At 46.3% G+C, this 18,677-nt stretch overlaps 1 protein-coding gene across 1 annotated transcript in view; it reads left to right on the forward strand.

Moving 5' to 3' along the window:
• Window positions 1–18,677, forward strand: part of LOC149431448 (uncharacterized) — a 116,465-nt gene that overhangs the window by 77,116 nt on the left and 20,672 nt on the right. The window contains exons 10-11 of the mRNA XM_089665598.1: window positions 3,582–3,768; window positions 10,716–10,797. Coding sequence (XP_089521724.1) covers window positions 3,582–3,768; window positions 10,716–10,797 — 269 coding nt within the window. The remainder of the gene's footprint in view (window positions 1–3,581; window positions 3,769–10,715; window positions 10,798–18,677) is intronic.

Consider the following 18,677-nt stretch of genomic DNA (forward strand, 5'->3'; position numbering starts at 1 on the left):
AAAAAATATATTTGTACTTTTTTATATCTATACACAAATTATGTGTCTTCCATTATCATTTTAAACTAAATGGGTTGTTTTGCAAGGTAAGGGTTCACATGTACTTTAAGGGGAACACCACCTACAGGCTTCCCTGAAGAGAGGAGTTTTCATGGATCTCCAAAGAGGTGGAAAGAGTAGAGGATAGCAGGACAGCTTTGTGTAGGGACTTCCAGAGGATGGGAGAGGATCTGGGGAAGTTCTGGAGGTGAGCATGGGACAGGAGGTAATGAGGGAACTGGAGAGCAGGAGGTTGTAAGCAGGGTTAACCATTGTGTAATGTTCTGTACCATGTCTCAGCCTATGATATTATTGGTCTATTTTTGTTGATTTTAATCTAATGATGTATATAAAATGAAGGCAAATTTAATTTTCAGTCATATTATACAATTTTTGTTGTCCTCAAAGTCCCCATTGGAGGAAATCAAAAGTAGGGAGAGCAGAAGGTCATGGGGGGTTTTGGGTGACATTCACTTGCGTGTTGACTTCAGCTTGAACTACTGAGCTCTAAAGAACAGATTTTCTACAAAAGCGTTAAGGGATTTGTAAAACAGAACGACCTTTAATAAAGTGGTATTTAGGTCAAAATTTACTTAAAATGCGTAAAAATACTTGAAAATAGACGTGTGTTGCCTTCCATTGATTCACATTTTTATGCATGTTGACATGCATTTATATACATTTTCATGCATGTTAAGTTGCTTTGCTTTTTGTAGATTATTTCTCTTGACATCACATCATTTTCCTGTTTGGGTCCTTTTATGGGCTAAAATATTAAAAAGCTTTTTTTCTCCCTCAATAGACTTGCCTTGCATTGAATTGTGTGTAACACCCTCCAGGTTTGGTTAGCTAGGTTTTTTAGATAGAGCCTGGGATGAGTCAGCCTGTGAGTGAGACAGGAGTTTATCTCAGGATAGGCTAGGGAGGATATACAGGTCAGAGCTTCTGGAGCCCTCCCACCTTTTCAGAAACTTAGAGAACTTTCTGGAAGTGGAATGAAGGAGGGGAGGAGGCTCAGATCTGCATGTTTGAGGGATCTTGCTCAATCCCCTGGAAGGAGGCTGGGCATGGTGACCAAGGTAACCCTTAAATGTGATAGAGCCTGGGAAACAGTGTGCAGTGTCAGGTGGAAGATGGATCGAGGAAAGGATCAAGGCTGGAGTGTAGAGCCTGTGAGGGGGCCACAAGGAGGAGAGCTTACCTAAAGGATGGATGCTGGAAAGGAGGATCTCCTTTGCCTCATCAAAAAAACGTTTAAGATACTTTCTTCAGAGCTTGTGCATCTCCATGTGCTGGCATTCATGATGACACATGGAGATGCACAAGCTCTGAAGAAAGTATCTTAAACGGTTTTGTGGAATTGAGTACCTAGGAGATAGGAGAACATATTGGAGGGATCTATCCAAACGTTCCATCCTTTGATGATACCTTATTGGGTGTATAAGGTCACCTACATAGCTGTTTGGCCCAGTGGGTCGCATCAAGGAGGTGAGGGGCCATCTTGGCCATCTGTGGATTGACCGCACACTGAGTGGCACTGTGATCACCTCACGGAGTTTTGCTGTGATTTTTCACCATCATTGGCATTTATGGACTGCTGCACATAGTATTCATTTTATGAGCACCTAACACTGAATATTTATTGTGCATTCTATATGTGATATTTCCATTTATCTCATTTGTATTTTAGTATAGATTGTTAGCGCTGCACTATTTTTTGTATTTTTATGTTCTTTCCTTGTGGTTGAGGCGAGTGTGTGCTGCTTATTAATAGGTGTTCCATTGAGCGCAGGAGTTTTTTCCATTATTTGAAAGATAATGCACTATATTCAGTTTAAATTTTTTTGAGGTATCTTGGATTGAAGTGGCAAATTGGATACTTATCACATTTGGAAGATTGAATAGTGTGGACATTTTGTGGACTTTGCATTGTGGACATTTCTTTGGATTTATTTTGGAAATTCGGGGTAGGATTTGAGTTTTGGGGAAGGATTGCAGAAAAGGTTTATGACAGTGAGAACACCTTGCCTGCCGTTGTGGTCATTGTCATTTTTCTATGCTTTTTAGATACATGCTTCGTCTGTGAGTATGTTTTTATTATTCTTTCACTCCTACAATAAACCTTGGATAATGCACTAGGTGTGTGCGCCACCTGTTTTCTCTCCCTCCTGTTGGGATTGTCTGCTGCTGTAAAGTTTGAATACCTGTGTGTCTCTTGTTACTAAATGTAGATTGCCCCGCCCTGAGTGATTATGCGGGGGGGGGGGATTGTCCCCTGAGTATATATATCTTGTATCTGTGTTCAAATAAAGTAGTCTACCTCCTGGTTTACTTCAAGACTGGTGTCCTCTAGTCTTGTATGGTCGGCTGTGGTGTCTGTTGTTTGGTGTTCGGACGGGGTAGCTGTATTCTAATGGAAGTACTCAAGCGCACTCTGAGTCGGTTCCGTTACAGCACTGATGGGCGACACTGATGGGCACTGATGTGGGACACTGATGGGCACTGATGGGCGACACTGATGGGCACTGATGTGAGACACTGATGGATAGCACTACTGGGCACTGATGGGTGGGCACTGTGGGTCACTGATGGGCAGCACTGGGGCACTTTTGGGGCAGCACTTTTAATCAGGACACTGATAATCAGTGCAGATGTCTTGTGTGACACTTTCTGGTTAGCTGTGACAGCATGAGGGAAGTACAGCCGATAACCAGCAACTGTATTTACTTTGTGATCAGCTGTGTCATTGGACACAGCTGATCACATGGTAAAAGGAAGCTGTGATTGACCTTTTACCATGTCATGTGATCAGGTGCATCTTTTGAACACAGCGATCACTGACAGCGCCAGGAGCGCACCGGTAGGGGGCACGTTCTGGGAGGATGTCATATGACACCCTCCCGGAACTGGAGAACCGCGCTGTAGCCGTCATTCAGGTATAATGCGGTTCTAAAGTGGGTAACTGCCAGGCAGTGCTGTTCATACTGCTGTATGGTATCTGTCATTAAAGTGTTTTAGATTCCATAGAGAGGCAATCTACGATGGTTTCTATATAGTTTACTATTGTAATCAGGATTAAAAAATAACATTATAAAAATATATTCATTTGGATATGAAAATATATATATAATATTTATTTGAATCAATCAGCAGGTGGAACTTTTGGCTGCATTTCCCGTTTCCCGTTTCCCCTTACCTCCCGATGAAAAATGCTGCCATTTAGGGAGCTCAGTAGCTTTCTCTAAAACTAAAGGGGCCCTTCTGAGATTTCATTTAGAGCATCTAAAGTAAGACAGCTAGTGCAGTGCTATCCATTTAGGTAACCCATGAAGCTCGGGAAATCCTATATCAGTTGTGCACCCTATATTAAGTACTATCATCATGTAACAATTAAAAAAAATAGATCAATGTAATAATTGGCATTACATCATTTCAGATTTCTTTTCACCTTACTGAAGAACCGATTTGGTTACATAGTCTCTGTGTTACATGGTCCTAAAATGAGTCACATAAGATATAACCCATGCAATGATTCCTTTCAGATGAATATCTCAGCCTGGAGGGATTACAATGTGTCCTTTGCTGTGGATGAATCTCTCCAGTTTCCACCCAATGTGACTGAATATAAAATCCCCCTCCAGTATGGAACCAACTACACCATCACCCTCCGAGGATTCACAACATCTGCAGCTGAGGTTGCAACTGAGAGTATTGAGACTGATATTGGCGGTGAGTACACCGGCAGACATGGCAATTGGAAACTATTGGGTAGAACAGTCATCACTCATAGGTTTGAAGCAGCGAGATGTTTGATTTCATGTCACAATGCAAGTTTGTGTACCAAGCTGCTATAGAGACTTGATGATCAGCTATAGCAGCCATTATCAACCAGGGTTTTCTGGAAATGTGGGGTTTCTCTAGAGGTTATTAGGGGTCCTATGAGCTGTACCTGAGTGACCTGAAATATGATGGTACCTGGATAATTTGAGTTCCAACACTCCTTGGCAAATCTTTTTAGGTTTCTGTACTGGTGGCATGTGGGCTACTAATGTCAGGAGCATTTTTCCCAATAAACAAAAATATAAAGAGAATCCTTGCCAGCGACCACAAAATAAAGAGACATTCTTTCCACTGACCACCAATGTAAGGAGCATTCTTCTCATTGACCACCATTGTAAGGAGTTTTCTTCTCACTGACCTCCAATGTAAGGAATTTTCTTCCCACTTTATCCAATGTAAGGGACATTCTTCCCACTGACCTCCAATGTAAGGGACATTCTTCCCACTGACCACCAATGTAAGGGACATTCTTCCCACTGACCTCCAATGTAAGGGACATTCTTCCCACTGACCTCCAATGTAAGGGACATTCTTCCCACTGACCTCCAATGTAAGGGACATTCTTCCCACTGACCCCCAATGTAAGGGACATTCTTCCCACTGATCACCAATGTAAGGGACATTCTTCCCACTGACCCCCCAATGTAAGGGACATTCTTCCCACTGACCTCCAATGTAAGGGACATTCTTCCCACTGACCTCCAATGTAAGGGACATTCTTCCCACTGATCACCAATGTAAGGGACATTCTTCCCACTGACCTCCAATGTAAGGGACATTCTTCCCACTGACCTCCAATGTAAGGGACATTCTTCCCACTGACCCCCAATGTAAGGGACATTCTTCCCACTGATCACCAATGTAAGGGACATTCTTCCCACTGACCCCCCAATGTAAGGGACATTCTTCCCACTGACCTCCAATGTAAGGGACATTCTTCCCACTGACCACCAATGTAAGGGACATTCTTCCCACTGACCACCAATGTAAGGGACATTCTTCCCACTGACCCCCAATGTAAGGGACATTCTTCCCACTGATCACCAATGTAAGGAACATTCTTCTCACTGATCACCAATGTAAGGGACATTCTTCCCACTGATCACCAATGTAAGGAACATTCTTCCCACTGATCACCAATGTAAGGGACATTCTTCCCACTGATCACCAATTTTTCTTTATTAGAAAATGTCTTGCAATCAATGGACATACAATCCATAAAAATATACATAAATATACATATTTACACACACAAATTAAATATAGCAAAGATATTTGCAAAATCAAAAAACTTATAAATTAAACTATCGTTACTGGGGGAAAATAAATCTAATGAAGGATCACACCACTATGCCAGACATCAAACCTGTGAGGTCAAGAAACAAACCCACACCCGTGATGCTTGCAGCCCTTCTTGAGAAAGAAGATACTAACCAACAAAAGCTAAGGAAGTGAAAATAACAGCTTAAGAAAGAAGCTCCTTACCCAGCAATGGAAAGTTCACCAAAGGTAACTCTGATAATTTTCCATGCAATTATCCAGACCTTCCGAGGCTCCTTGTCCTTCTTAAGACCCCAAATCTTCCCAACCTCACCCAGAATATCGTGCACCACCACCTCAACAGGGAGGACTTTCTTCTGTAGGGTAATTTGTGCATTTCATGTGAAGTAATAGACAACTATACTAACTAGAAAAAGTGTATCCAAATCAAAATCCCAGCAAGTTAGGAATGCCTGTACACCCATTCTGCATAACTCATGCGATAAAGGAAGGGGATGCCTAGAACCCTTCCCTTTTTGCACACCTCTGTTAAAGGGACAGAAGTGGTTCACTTTACCAACATGCTCCACTCTAAGACAATCCCGATCATCCACAGGGTGATGCCTCAGCTTCCCTCTCACATAGAGCCATCCATGAAAAGTGAGCCAGACTTGATCCCTAAACTTCAAAGGGATTCCGTTCAAATTAATTTAAAGCTACCCTTCCCTCATTACGGACCCTGGGCAATCCCTTAAGGCCAGTGACACACTGAAAGCAGAAGCCAAAATCCTCTCCTCCAGAAGCTTCCTGGGAAGGGACCTGATATCCTCCACTGTCACCAGCCACTGCCGAAGTAATTTCAGACACGGGGAAACATAAGCCGGGAGCTTGCCAAGTCGGACTCTCAGACTTTTCACTGGCCCGCCATCTTCCCAGCATCACAGAAAAGGCTTAAACCAAGATTTAAAAACACCAACCCATCCCAGCGGGGTCTCTGCTAACATAGTACCAAGAATGTACTTTAAAAAGAGCAAAGAAAAGAAAACTATTGAGTTGATCACTCTTAGGCCACCCTCCCTCTTGGACAGGTAAGTTACATTGTGTTTGATCAGGTTAAACCTATTTCCCCATAACAGTTGGAAAAAAACAGCTGTAGACCCTTGCATATAGAGATACCGGCAAGATACAGATGAAGCTGACATATAAAAAGATCGGGATCAGGTAAGTTTTCATCAGGTCAACCCTCTCCCCCAAGGAAGGCCTCCATTTTTTCCAGCTTGCTACTTTGGCATTGGCATTCACCAACCTGCTTTCCCAATTTCGATGACCATAGTCACCAGGACCAAATTTGTTGCCCAACACTTTAAGTTCCTGCTGGGGTTCTGGGAAGACATCCCGAAGTTTGAAGCTTTCACCCTCCTCACCCATCCAGAAAACCTCACTCCTTTCCTGGTTGACTTTAAAGCCAGAAGCCTCTGTGTACTCTTCTATCACAGAGACCACCTCCTGTGTCTCCTCTGTCCCAGAGATAACACATTATTGGCATAGGCCACGACCTTCAAAGGAGGCACGCCACTAATGCCCAAAGGCACCCCGCACAACGATGCACTCTCTAGACTTCATTTGAAGGGGTTGATTGTGAATGCTGGCAGGGCGAGGCCATGCTACTGTTTGATAAGGCAATTTAGGTCACATTATGGAGGAAGCAGGCGCATTAATTGCACAGGTTTTTACTTCCTTTATTTTGGAGCTGGGATCATAGCTCAGAGCCTCACCCTCCTTAAGGAGTCAGAGTGTAGAGGGAGCCACTGTGTGAGGTGCTGGCATGCACTGTACAGTCCAGGTCAGGACAGACCAAGGTCCAAGCCTGGCAGAATCCACAAGAGACAGAGAAGCTGGGGGGCTGCAAGGAAAGATGAAGAGATGATGTGCAGCATCTGTGTATGAACACTGGGACGTATTTGATGGTCAGGAGGACCAAGATATACTACTCGGTGCAGTAAAGCGGCCAAGAAGAGCCACAAGGCTGAATGTTGTTTTATTTATTGTTTGTATTGATGCCTTTCTGGGAAGGGATAGGCTGACCATTTTCTATGATATAGATTTATCTAAAAGTGAATGAAAGTTCACAAGAACAAGGTTTCCCACACAGGGGGTTCTCACCATCAATACAAACAATAAATAAAACAACATTCAGCCAACATTTAGATGGCAGTTTTGAGTGTAAGTTATCATTTGTGCAACCTTAAGGGTTCTTTTTTTGAGAGAGATACAGGGGATGCAAGGGTCTTCATGGTTTGGTGCCAAAGGTGGTTTCATGGCAGCCTTTGATAAAATTGGTGACAATCCTTGTTCATAATGAATCAATACCAGAGGCTGATTTGGTAGTATGGCTATGCCGATATGGTGAGGTCCTCACCCCACTGCAGAAGGTCATTGATGAGCATGGCATATATGGACAGGGGCATGGGCAGCATTGCTGAAATTGAGGGTGTTGGGCAATATACTCAAAACTGCCATCTAAAGAAAAAACATCAGGGACTTTAAAACCCCCACAACAGAATCATACTCTCAACATTCCTCCCTGCAGAAGGATCATCTGTGCATTTTGAACCATCTGCTACAACAGATAACCCTTTTACAGATTGGAGATTGGTCTATATTACCAATAAATCCTTTCTCTGCTGAGCAGGGAGAGAAATATCACACCTGGTAATGCCAGCATCAATAATCCTCTCACCAGCCCCCCGCCACCACCACCACCACCACCACCAATTCATTGCTTCAACAGTGTTGTCATTCTCATTGCTTGCTGGCACACTCTTAGTTCCTGCTGTCTATACTCACTGCTAAGTTTCAGCTCCAACTGGCATTTTCTCCTCCACCAGGACAAAACTCTGAGCAGAGAAATTTGAATGCTGTTCTGATGCATGTAGCACTACCTCCTAAGGAGTCACTGAGTTTTGGGTTCCCCTATAGCTCTGCACAGCCAGGCAGCATACATTTTCTTCCACACTTGCACACTTGAGTCAGTAAATAGTCCTTGAGCTTGGTTTTGTGGTTTTAGTAAGGGGTTTTGAACTTGGATGGGGAAGGAAACTATAAACCTGAGGGAAAAATCCTTAACAACTATGTACAAGTCTGTAGATAAAACATCACTCCTTGAAGAGCACTCCAGCCCTTCTGGTGTACCTCCTCAGGCCCCAGATGTATCCTCCTCTTCACCCAGCTGCCTGAGGGAATCTTTGGACAAGGGTACACAGAAGCTGCCACTTAGTAAAACAGTCCCAGATGAGAAGCTAGTTGGGTTTTCTACCTGACTGCCCTCTCCCCTTATCTGGTCAAGGGGTTGTAGGATTGCTCACTTTGCCTCTCCTGTGAGCATGATACTTTGGTGGCTGCCTTCAGGACTTACACTGGGCTGGCTCCTTCCCTGCTCCCTGGGCTGTCCTCTCTCAGGGGATGGTGAGGCAGATAGATCCTCCTTTCAAGCTCCTGCCTGTAGGTGGGCAACTCTGCTGGGCCACCTCCCAGGCTCCACACTTTAGTCTTCACCCGACACTACTTCTCCTGCTGATCAGGCTCTCATACTTAAATGCTTCCCTGATCCCTTCCCAAGCCTGATGCTTAGGGATTGGTTAGAGTCCCTTGAGTATGCAGATCAGCCCCTCCTCACCCTGACACACCGTGCACCCACACTGTCTACACTGTACACCTACACTGCCTACACCCTGCACCCACACTTTCCACACCCTGCACCCACACTGTCTACATTGTATGCTCACACTGTGCACACCTTGCACCCACACTGTGCACACCATACATCCACACTGCCCGCACCATACATCCACACTGCCCGCACCATACATCCACACTGCCCGCACCATACATCCACGCTGCCCACATCATACATCCACACTGCCCGCACCATACATCCTCATTGGGCGCACCATACATCCACACTGCATGCACCATACATCCTCAATGTGCACCCAAACTATCCACACTGTGCACACCATACATCCTCACTGTGTACCCAAACTATGCACACTGCGCACACCATACATCCACACTGTGTACCCAAACTATGCACACTGCGTACACCGTACATCCACACTGACCGCACCATACATCCACACTGACCGCACCATACATCCACACTGACCGCACCATACATTCACACTACACGCACCATACATTCACACTACACGCACCATACATTCACACTACACGCACCATACATCCACACTGCACGCACCATATATCCACACTGTGTACCCAAACTATGCAAACTGCACACACCATACATCCACATTGGGCACACTATACATCCACACTGCGTGCACCATACATCCACATTGGGCGCACCATGCATCCACACTGCATGCCCCATACATCCACACTGTGTACCCAAACTATGCAAACTGCCCGCACCATACATCCACACTGCATGCCCCATACATCCACACTGTGCACCCAAACTATGCAAACTGCCTGCACCATACATCCACACTGCATGCCCCATACATCCACACTGTGTACCCAAACTATGCAAACTGCCCACACCATACATCCACACTGTGTACCAAAACTATCCACACTGCACACACCATACATCCCCACTGTGTATCCAAACTATGCACACTGAGCACACCATACATCTACACTGTGTACCCAAACTATGCACACTGAGCACACCATACATCCACACTGTGTACCCACACTATGCACACTGAGCACACCATACATCTACACTGTGTACCCAAACTATGCACACTACATACACCATACATCCACACTGTGTACCCACACTATGCACACTGAGCACACCATACATCTACACTGTGTACCCAAACTATGCACGCTGTGCGCACCATACATCCACACTGTGTACCCAAACTATGCACGCTGTGCGCACCATACATCCACACTGTGTACCCACACTGCCCACAGCATGCACCCACATTGCACACAACATTTACCCACACTGTACACCCATAGTTCCCACACTGTACACCCACACTGCCCACACCATGAACCTACATTGTCCACACTCTGTACCCACACAGATACACACAGACTCATGTATAATAAAGGGGGGTGAGGGGGACACAGTTTGGCATCTTTGCTCTGGGCACTGGATGATCTTGTCCTGACACTAAATAGGTGGATGTAAAAGGAGATCAGGAGCGGACTTACCATTCAAGCACTCGGTCACTGCCCGAGGGCCCGGGGTCAGTAGGGGGCCCCATGAATGCCTCTGGTACCTTTTTTTTATAGGCTTTTTTGAGTGTGGGCAAGGAAACAGGGGCCCCATGATCCCCTATTGCCCGGGGGCCCCATGAGTTGTCAGTCCGCCCCTGAAGGAGATTTCTCATTTTCAGTGCAATAAATTGTTTTAGTACATTTCATTGCAAATGATATAAAGTATCTGAGATAAACCGTTACCCAAAGTTTGATCTAAGTCTGCCTTAATTATTCAGTGTGCAGTTTCTGTAACCTCTATGCTCAGTCTTTACTGGCACACAGCAGATCACTTCTGTTTTCTGATCAGATCTCTGAATCTTCCTTTCCAGATCCTCCTCTTCACATGGAGAAGACAATACATGATGGCACTTTACAGCTCCACCCGGTTCTCAATTTGAATGGGCCAATAAGGTGGGAAACTACTTACCATTGCTCAGCATGTAAAAGAAAATTGAATTACAAAGACCGGCCACACACTGATGTCAGCATTTTCATAAAACTTTATTGTTCTGGATGTGGACATTGGAAGCCCAGCAGCATGGGTCCACCACCAACGATGTGTTTCAGGATAGAGACAAGCTTGGCTGTAGAAAGTCCATTTCTAAGATGAAACATGGAAGAAGGTGGAGGTCCTAGGTATTACTTCCAGTGTGCCATTGGAAACATTAATGTTTTATGAGAATACCAACATCATTGGGGTGCAGATGATTTTGATGTTCAGTCTGCACCTACTTTCTTTGAACACCAGTATGCTATATGACCTTGCGAGACAGTAATATTCCTCCTTACTATAGAAGAAAATGCTCTATACCTTTGGCAGACCGTATATTGAGGATTTGCTGCTTTCTAGAATTTAGACCTTCCAGTGATGTTGTCACTTTTGTCTGAGGAGGATATTTTTTTTGTATTTTGTTTCCTACCATTGGAATAAACTATCTGGAGTATATGAAGTGGCATCTTAATTTCCTAACTTACTCATCACTATCACAACAAGGTGATCATGGAAGTTCCTTGGTGTTCAGATGATGAACACATAACATTGGATGACGGCATTATTATAAAATAAGCACATAGGGTTCATTCACATGGGCAGCCAAAGCACCGTAAAAATTGGCAGTTGAGTACCACCCCTCAACCACCCCCTTTTAAGATGCAATGGTGGCCAAAAAAGGGAACATCTCAACATCCACTCATCATTCTCCTCTGCTCTCCAGGTAACCACTTTTTCCATTGCCCTCTGAAACTTCCTGCTCTTCCTGCAACTGACAACTGCCTCCTGTTGCCCCTGGAAACCACTTCTTCCATTGCCCTCTGAAACTTCCTGCTCTTCCTGCAACTGACAACTGCCTCCTGTTGCCCCTGGTAACCACTTCTTCCACTGCTCTCTCAATCGTTAAGCTACTTTGCATGCCTGAAATTATCTGCTTTGTTAGATTTTTTCTGTTTTCTTTTTGTAACTATTGTGTATACTTGCCTGTATGAAGTGACCTTAGCCTCACAGTGCCTTAGCTAAGGCAGGTACAAACATTAGTGCTGCACCCCAAGTAGATTGCATGTGCTCTTCCCTCTTACCTCTCTCTGTCAGCCTTCCTTTGTTATCTCTCCTCTCTCCAGCATGCTCTTGCTAACTCTTTGTTGCTATAATGCCCTCTCTTCTCAAACTCTCTCTTCTTTACCCCTCCTCCCCACCACACAACCTGTACATATCACCCTCACTCCTGCCCTCTCAATATCACTTCACTTATCTCCTGCTCTCTCTCTTGGTCCACATAATGTCACCGCCTCAAAAGCACTGCGGCGCTTGCCCTCATATAAATCGTGCTCCCACCTCACCTCCTTCACCCTCCTAATATTATAACTTCTGGAGACATTGCCCCAAACCCTGGCCCTTCACCATCAAACTCCAACCCACAGAAGCAGCAGCCTCCCCTCACTCTCTCATCTCCATTCCCCTCCCTCCTCTGTGCCCTCTGGAATGCCCGCTCAGCCTCTAACAAACTCTCTACTATCAATGACCTCTTCCTCTCTCACTCCCTCAACCTACTCGCTATTACTGAAACCTGGCTCCAGGATTCCGACTCTGTCTCCTCAGCTGCACTGTCTCATGGTGGCCTCCTCTGGACTCACTTGCCCAGACCCAGTGGACAAAAAGGGGGCAGAGTTGGACTTCTTCCTTCCCCACAAAGCACTTTCCAGGTTCTTTCTGCCCCCCATCTCTGTGCCTCAGCTCTTTTGAAGTGCACTGTATTCATCTCTTTTCTCCCGTTTGTCTGAGGATCGCACTTATCTACCAGCCCCCGGGCCCAGTTTCATGCTTTCTCGATGACTTTTCAGCATGGCTGCCATACTTTCTCTCCTCTGAGGTGCCTGCCATTATCCTCGGCGACTTTAACATCCCAGTCAATGTTCACACCCCTGCCACCTCTCAACTACTCAACCTAACTTCCTCTTTTAACCTAACACAATAGTCACAATCCACCACCCACTGCAATGGCAACACCCTTGACCTTGTATTCACCCACCTATGCACTCCCTGTAACCTCTCTAACACACCTTTTCCTCTCTCTGATCACAACTTGATCAGCTTCACACTCTCCCTGCCTCCTACCTCCCATGCCTCCAACCAGCAAACCGTCACCTGTAGAAACCTCCATCACCTCAGCCCTGACCTTCTTCACTCCGCTACTGAGCGCCTCTATGATGAAATTGCACCCCTGTCCTGCCCAGAGCTGGCCACATCTGCCTACAACTATCTATCATCCCCCCTGGAAGCTCTTGCTCCTCTTTCTACACGCAGAACCAGGCCTCGCTTGTCTCAAACCTGGCAAACAGATGACACCAGAAGTCTCAAGAGATGCAACCGCACTCTTGAGCGAGCATGGCGTAAAAATAAATCCCTGAAAGACTTTACCCTCTACAAATCCGCTCTTCAGCCTACAACTCCAGCCTCCATGCTGCTAAGCAAACCTACTATAACACTCTCATCAAGACCCTCTCATCCAATCCTTGTCAACTCTTCTCTACCCTTAATTCCTTACTCCACCCCCCACTGTCTCCACCCACCAACTTACTGCACAGGAGATTGCCAGCCACTTCAAGAAGAAGATCGGCACAATTCGTGACAAGGTCTCCAGTGTCAAGCTTCCTCCTCTAACCAACATACTAGACCCAACACCAAACTCAACACTCTCCTCCTTTGACCCTGTTACCACCAAGGAAGTTACCGAACTCCTTTCCAAGGCCCACTTCACCACCTGTCCCCTGGATCCTGTCCCCTCACGACTGTTGCAGCCTCCTTCCTGCTCCATCCTAAACTCTCTAACCCACATCTTCAACCTCTCACTCTCCATGGGCACCTTTCCCTCCCCGTTCAAACATGCTCTGGTTACCCCATTCTCAAAAAACCCTCGCTGGACCCCACCTGTTTGAATAACTTAAGACCCATCTCCCTGCTCCCATTTACCTCCAAGCTTCTAGAGCACCTTATTCAAAACCGTATGAACTGCTACCTCACCGACAACAACCTTCTTGATCCTCGACAGTCTGACTTCCACCCACAACGTTCCGCAGAAACTGCCCTACTAAAACTCACTAATGACCTACTAACTGCTAAAACCAATGGCCATTACTCCATACTCATACTCCTTGACCTTTCCGCTGCCTTTGACACAGTCGACCACCTGCTCCTCCTCAGTAAACTCCACTCCATCGGCCTCCATGACTCTGCTCTCTCCTGGTTCTCCTCTTACCTTTCTCAGCGCACTTTCAGTGTCACACACAACTCCTCCTCCTCCGCTCCTCTTCCCCTTTCTGTTGGGGTACCCCAAGTTTCTGTTCTTGGGCCCCTCCTTTTCTCTCTCTATACCTCCTCCCTGGGCCAACTGATAACCTCCCATGGCTTCCAATACCACCTCTATGCTGATGACACCCAGATCTATCTCTCCACTCCCCAGCTCAACCCCTCATTCTCCTCACAAATCTACTAAGCGACATATCAGCATGGATGTCACATCACTACCTTAAACTCAATCTTTCAAAAACAGAGCTTGTAATATTTTCTCCTCCCCGATCCCCACTCATGACCTTACCATTAAGATCAACAACACAACCATTGGTCCTTCCCCTCATGCCAGGCTGCTAGGCGTAATCCTAGACTCTGACCTCTCCTTTGGGCCCCACATCCACTCACTGGCTAAATCCTGCTACCTCAACCTTTGGAACATTTCCAAAATACGCCCCTTCCTGACCAATGACACCACAAAACAACTTATCCACGCCTTGGTTATATCCCGCCTCGATTACTACAACTCCCTCCTCACTGGTCTACCGTTACACAGGCTATCCCCCCTTCAGTCTATTATGAATGCTGCCGCTAGACCCGTACACCTTACCAACTGATCAACGACTGCTGCTAGACTCATACACCTTACCAAATGATCAGTGACTGCTGCCCCTCTCTGCCAATCCCTCCACTGGCTTCCACTAACCCAACGTATAAAATTCAAAATACTAACCACAGCTTACAAAGCCATCCACAACACTGCCCCTAGCTACATCGCCAACCTCATCCACAGATACCGCCCAAATCGCCCACTCCGCTCCTCCCATGATCTCCTCCTCTCTAGCTTCCTCATCACCTCCTCCCATGCTCGCCTCCAGGACTTCTCCAGAGCCTCTCCCATCCTCTGGAACTCCCTACCACAGCATGCCCGGTCAGCCCCCACCCTGTCTGCCTTTAGGTGATCTTTGAAAACTCACCTCTTTAGGGAAGCCTACCCCACCTCCACATAAGAACTGAATCACCTCCGCCAGATCATCCCCCGCAGCTATCACCTTTTGTATCACCTCCCCCTTCCTATAGATTGTAAGCTCCACGAGCTGGGCCCTCCTATTCCTTCTGTAATGAAATGTATTGTAATTGTACTGTCTCCCTTATATTGTAAAGTGCTGTGCAAACTGTTGGCGCCATATAAATCCTGTATAATAATAATAATGGGGCTGCGCGCATGCTGCAGCCATGCCACATTTATACCCCACTGGCATTGCTCTATCAATCATGACCCATTTAAGTGAATGGGGGCACATTGCAACCACCCTACAACCACACGAGGAGATGACCTCTTAGCTGCCTGTCAACCACCCTCTGAAAGTGTGAAAAAGCCCATAATGAATCTTCAAGGCCTCTTATCCACCTTTCCAAACACGTTGAGAACTCCTGTCTGAGGAAGACAATGTGTGTAAGGATGAGTTACCTAGCCTCCCCCTGTTTTGATGACCTATCAAAACAGCTGAGCCCTGTTCTAGAAGTGTCCTTTCTTCAGTTAGCAAATGCTTCTTTCTCTTCACTGCACCCCTAGAATAGAGGTGGTTCTAGAGAGCATGATGAGTGCCTGGCAGGGACAAGGGGTGGGTAGGAGGGACAGCTGCCACTGGCACAGTAGTATAGGGAGGTGCCTCCCTAAATGTTAAAGAGAAGGGGGGAGGAGGCAAACAAGTGGACCCCTTTTGGGACCAGTTCCACTTCAAAAGAAAAGTTCATCTTTCATTACACATAACATGTTACACCCATATTTAGGGTCCTTTCAAGTTATGAAAGGACCGGCACCTTCTCCTCCCCGCCCCCCACTCTGACAGCTAGTGGGGGGTCTTCTCCTCCCCGCTAGCTGCCAAAATTTTGAAAAAACAAGTGGCTGTGTGGGGCTCCACCTACAAGTCCCAAAAGCCTTAGTGGCTGTTGGCTTGTAGTCCTCAATAAACTACCATGAGGAGCGCTGTGGTAGTTCATTGATTCTTCCTGTCAGGGTGTTTCGGCTTGTTTGTATGGGATGTACAGGCAAGCAGATATACTGACAGGTCTGCAATGCTTTACAGCCTCCTGCATCAAAAATAATAAATGCACATTTCTTTATTCTACATCACGGGACACAGAGCCGGTTGTATAATAATGACTATGTGGGTTGTATGCCACCTATAGTGAATGGACACTGGCCGACCAATCAGAGAGGAGGTCGTCCCCCATCTAACTCCTCCTACGCAGGAAAGAGGTTTTTTTTCCCAGAGTCGGTAAGGTGGATGGTCACTGAAGTGTTCCGTGAGCTCTTGGAGCATTCCTGAAGGTCCAGAATGTTTCTATTAGAGAATCAGGGACTTTAATCGGATCCATTTGGAAAGCTTTTAGCCCAAATGGGGATGGTACCCGAGCCTCGCTGGATAAGGAGAAGGATCCTCGGGACTTTGCCTGTAATACAATCTTAAGGTGCTGGCATTTTCGGATCCCTGTGCAGTTTTTTTCTGACCAAAGCACTTCCGGCAGGGTGCTATTCAGATCCAAGGTGGTGGCTCCCATTTAAAAAAGGGGGACTGAGTCCTTGAAGGCCTGCATGACAAAGCCCGCCATGATGGGTGAAGGTTGGACTCCTGTTATGATTCAGAGTCCTGCAGCGGGAATGGCAAGTTTGCTTTTGCAGCATATCTTTGCAAAATATGACTGTTTGGTCTATGGCTGGATCTAGGGGATGCCGGGGTGGGCTGTGCCCCCCCAGATTTCAGTTGTGCCCCCGCAGGCTGGGTGCCCCCCACCTCCCATGTACTTTTGTGCGTGCCCGCTAAGCTTACCCCCCCTCCCTGCGCTCACGGGCCACCGCATCGTAACCATTTCATGTCCGGACACTTTCCCCCCCTTCCAGTCCGGACACTTTCCCCCCCTTCCAGTCCGGACACTTTCACCCCCTTCCAGTCCGGACACTTTCCCCCCCTTCCAGTCCGGACACTTTCACCCCCTTCCAGTCCGGACACTTTCACCCCCCTTCCAGTCCGGACACTTTCACCCCCTTCCAGTCCGGACACTTTCACCCCCTTCCAGTCCGGACACTTTCCCCCCCTTCCAGTCCGGACACTTTCACCCCCTTCCAGTCCGGACACTTTCCCCCCCTTCCAGTCCGGACACTTTCACCCCCCTTCCAGTCCGGACACTTTCACCCCCCTTCCAGTCCGGACACTTTCACCCCCTTCCAGTCCGGACACTTTCCCCCCCTTCCAGTCCGGACACTTTCCCCCCCCTTCCAGTCCGGACACTTTCCCCCCCCTTCCAGTCCGGACACTTTCCCCCCCCTTCCAGTCCAGACACTTTCCCCCCCTTCCAGTCCGGACACTTTCACCCCCCTTCCAGTCCGGACACTTTCACCCCCTTCCAGTCCGGACACTTTCACCCCCTTCCAGTCCGGACACTTTCCCCCCCTTCCAGTCCGGACACTTTCCCCCCCTTCCAGTCCAGGCCAATTTTCAGCTTTCAGCGCTGTCGCACTTTGAATTACAATTGCGCGGTCATGCAACACTGTACCCATATTAATCTTTTAGCATTTTTTTGAGACAGATAAAACTTTATTTTGGTGGTATTTATTCACCGCTGGGATTTTTAATTTTTTTGCTATATGAACGAAAATGTCGAAAAAGTTTGAAAAAAATAGTTTTTCTTATAAAATTTTGTAAATAAATAATCTTTCTTCATAAATCTTGGCCAAAATGTATTCAGTTATCTTTTTAGGAAAACAAAAAATAACCCAAATTAGTTTATAACCAAAAATTATAATTTAAAAAATTTTTTTTTTACTTTTTTATATTATTTGGTTTTTTTTTACATACTGTCACCCTATCAGTACAGTTTCACCATGGTGACACTGTACTACTTGTGGAAGGTGATGAAGATTTTTTTTTTTTTTTACACTAATTGCTTTTAGACCCATAAAGGCTGTAAAAGCAATAATTTCTCCTTCTCTCTGGCTGCATTCGTAATGTGTGAGCTCTGATTTGTCACATGGTACAAGGCTGTTGTGAATGGACCTGTACCATGTGATCTCGGTGATCATTCATAGATTTCACAAGTAGTAAGCAATGATGTCAGAAGTGACATCTTGCTTACACCTATTCATGTGATCACTGATTGGCCAATCAGTGATCACATGATGGGGACCTCACACAGCACTCCCAGGGAACGCGCACAATCCAAAATGGTGGGCTCCGTTTTATGAACGGCAACCTGCCCCTGGACTGCCACCGTCCAGCCATTTATATACAGCCGGACAGGAAGTGGCTAAGTAACCAGTCCAAACAGGGGCTGCAGAGAGGAGAGAGCGGGGAGGAGATGTGGGCTCTCTGTGATCTCCACCTTCTATCATAACAGCGATCCTCCATACAGCAGATTAAATAGGATCGCTATTACATCCTACCATACACGGCTTCATTACCCGCCCCCATCTACATTTCCAAGAGCTGAGCAGTCTATGGAGGAGATG

The sequence above is a fragment of the Staurois parvus genome, unplaced genomic scaffold (assembly GCF_062004578.1).
Source record: "Staurois parvus isolate SC_StPar_1 unplaced genomic scaffold, SC_StPar_1.0 ptg002258l, whole genome shotgun sequence".
Classification (NCBI taxonomy): Eukaryota; Metazoa; Chordata; class Amphibia; order Anura; family Ranidae; genus Staurois; species Staurois parvus.